Source organism: Aplysia californica, unplaced genomic scaffold (assembly GCF_000002075.1).
Source record: "Aplysia californica isolate F4 #8 unplaced genomic scaffold, AplCal3.0 scaffold00316, whole genome shotgun sequence".
Taxonomy (NCBI): domain Eukaryota; kingdom Metazoa; phylum Mollusca; class Gastropoda; order Aplysiida; family Aplysiidae; genus Aplysia; species Aplysia californica.
This window is the reverse complement of record NW_004797586.1, coordinates 1-1,262: the sequence shown is the minus strand read 5'-3', so window position 1 is coordinate 1,262 and position 1,262 is coordinate 1. Positions and strand designations below refer to the sequence as shown.

The window sequence follows — 1,262 nt, the reverse complement described above, 5'->3', positions numbered from 1 at the left end:
CTTCAAATTGTGATTTCTCCAACTCCAAAACAGGGGAAAAACGATCGTTCATCTAAAAGACATCCGCAATCTTCATTTAGATTTAGATCTAGGCTAGCCTCGAAACTTGATCAATGATTTATATCTGTCTGTCTAGATCTAGGCTAGACCTAGGACATAGCTAGAAGAACTTAGACTTAGTTCTACCCTGAGCACAGAATTCTACATTAGTGTAGAATTCTGTGACCCTGAGCCAAGAGGGTGCTGAAACTTTCCGAAATCACAAAAGAGTTCCCCTACCGGGTCTGTATTTCGTGACTTTGTTCACGGTTACCGGGTCTGTATACACTTCGATAGATCTACCTCACCCTGTTACAGAATTCCTCCCAAGCCCTTGGCCCAAGCCCAAGCAGCTACTTAATCGTTCACTTGATTGTTCACGGATATTTTATCATGGAACAATTTGATGGATATAGATCTAGATCTAGATCTAGATCTTCTAGATCTAGATCTAGATCTAGATATAGAATCTAATCTAAGAAACTGCTAGCTTTACAATGAACCACGACTTGAGGATAGTGAAGCATCGGACTGGAAAACCCATCCTTGGTCTTGGTGGGCTTGGCCTAGGTCCAGGTTTCATCATCTCTAGGCCTACTCAAACGCAATAAAAAGAAATTAGTTGCAAACCGAGGTGACAGAGATATATATAAAAGAATCAAGATCAGGAACTAGATCTAGATCTAGAGTCTAGATCTAGAAATCTAGATCTAGATATATCTAGATCTATTTACAATCTTGAACTCGAGAACTGACCTGGTTCTGGGGTGAGAGAGATCTCGAGCCCGAGCTGCGACACAAAGCATGCATGCATATCGAATAAATTCTAAACTGAATGCTAAAATAACACCGTTTCTAAGTAACTCTACCTCTTTCAAGTCCGGCCATGTCTCTGGAAGTATGTGAGTATGTAAATCGATCTTCATTTTTTCCTGCAGGATGAGAACACTTGTTGTAAAATGTGTAAACAACACTTATGGTTCACCACCACTTGAGGCGAGACCAGCACCAGCACACGGAACTGATCTTTCTGGTCTATATGACCGTGAACTTTAACCTTCTCTAACCAATAGAAACTGGGGGTGTGTCCTCAGTCCTCAGTCCTTTATGACCGTATCGCCTTGTGACAAAGCTTTGGTGGGACTGAAGCCAGGCCTCTGAGGCCGAGGAGTGTAGTAGTCAAGTCCTGCAAATAGGCCAGAGATCCAGACCTGCTTTTCCCT

General features: G+C 42.3%; 1 protein-coding gene across 3 annotated transcripts in view; it reads right to left on the bottom strand.

Moving 5' to 3' along the window:
- Positions 1-1,250, bottom strand: part of LOC101859255 (2-amino-3-carboxymuconate-6-semialdehyde decarboxylase) — a 23,454-nt gene extending 22,204 nt beyond the window's left edge. For all 3 annotated transcript variants that reach the window (XM_005102181.3, XM_005102182.3, XM_005102180.3), the window contains exon 1: positions 909-1,250. Coding sequence is in view for 1 of the 3 variants with exons in the window: in XM_005102180.3 (XP_005102237.1) it covers positions 909-965 (57 nt within the window). In the remaining 2 variants the exon portion in view is untranslated. The remainder of the gene's footprint in view (positions 1-908) is intronic.
- Positions 1,251-1,262: the final 12 nt, after the last annotated feature.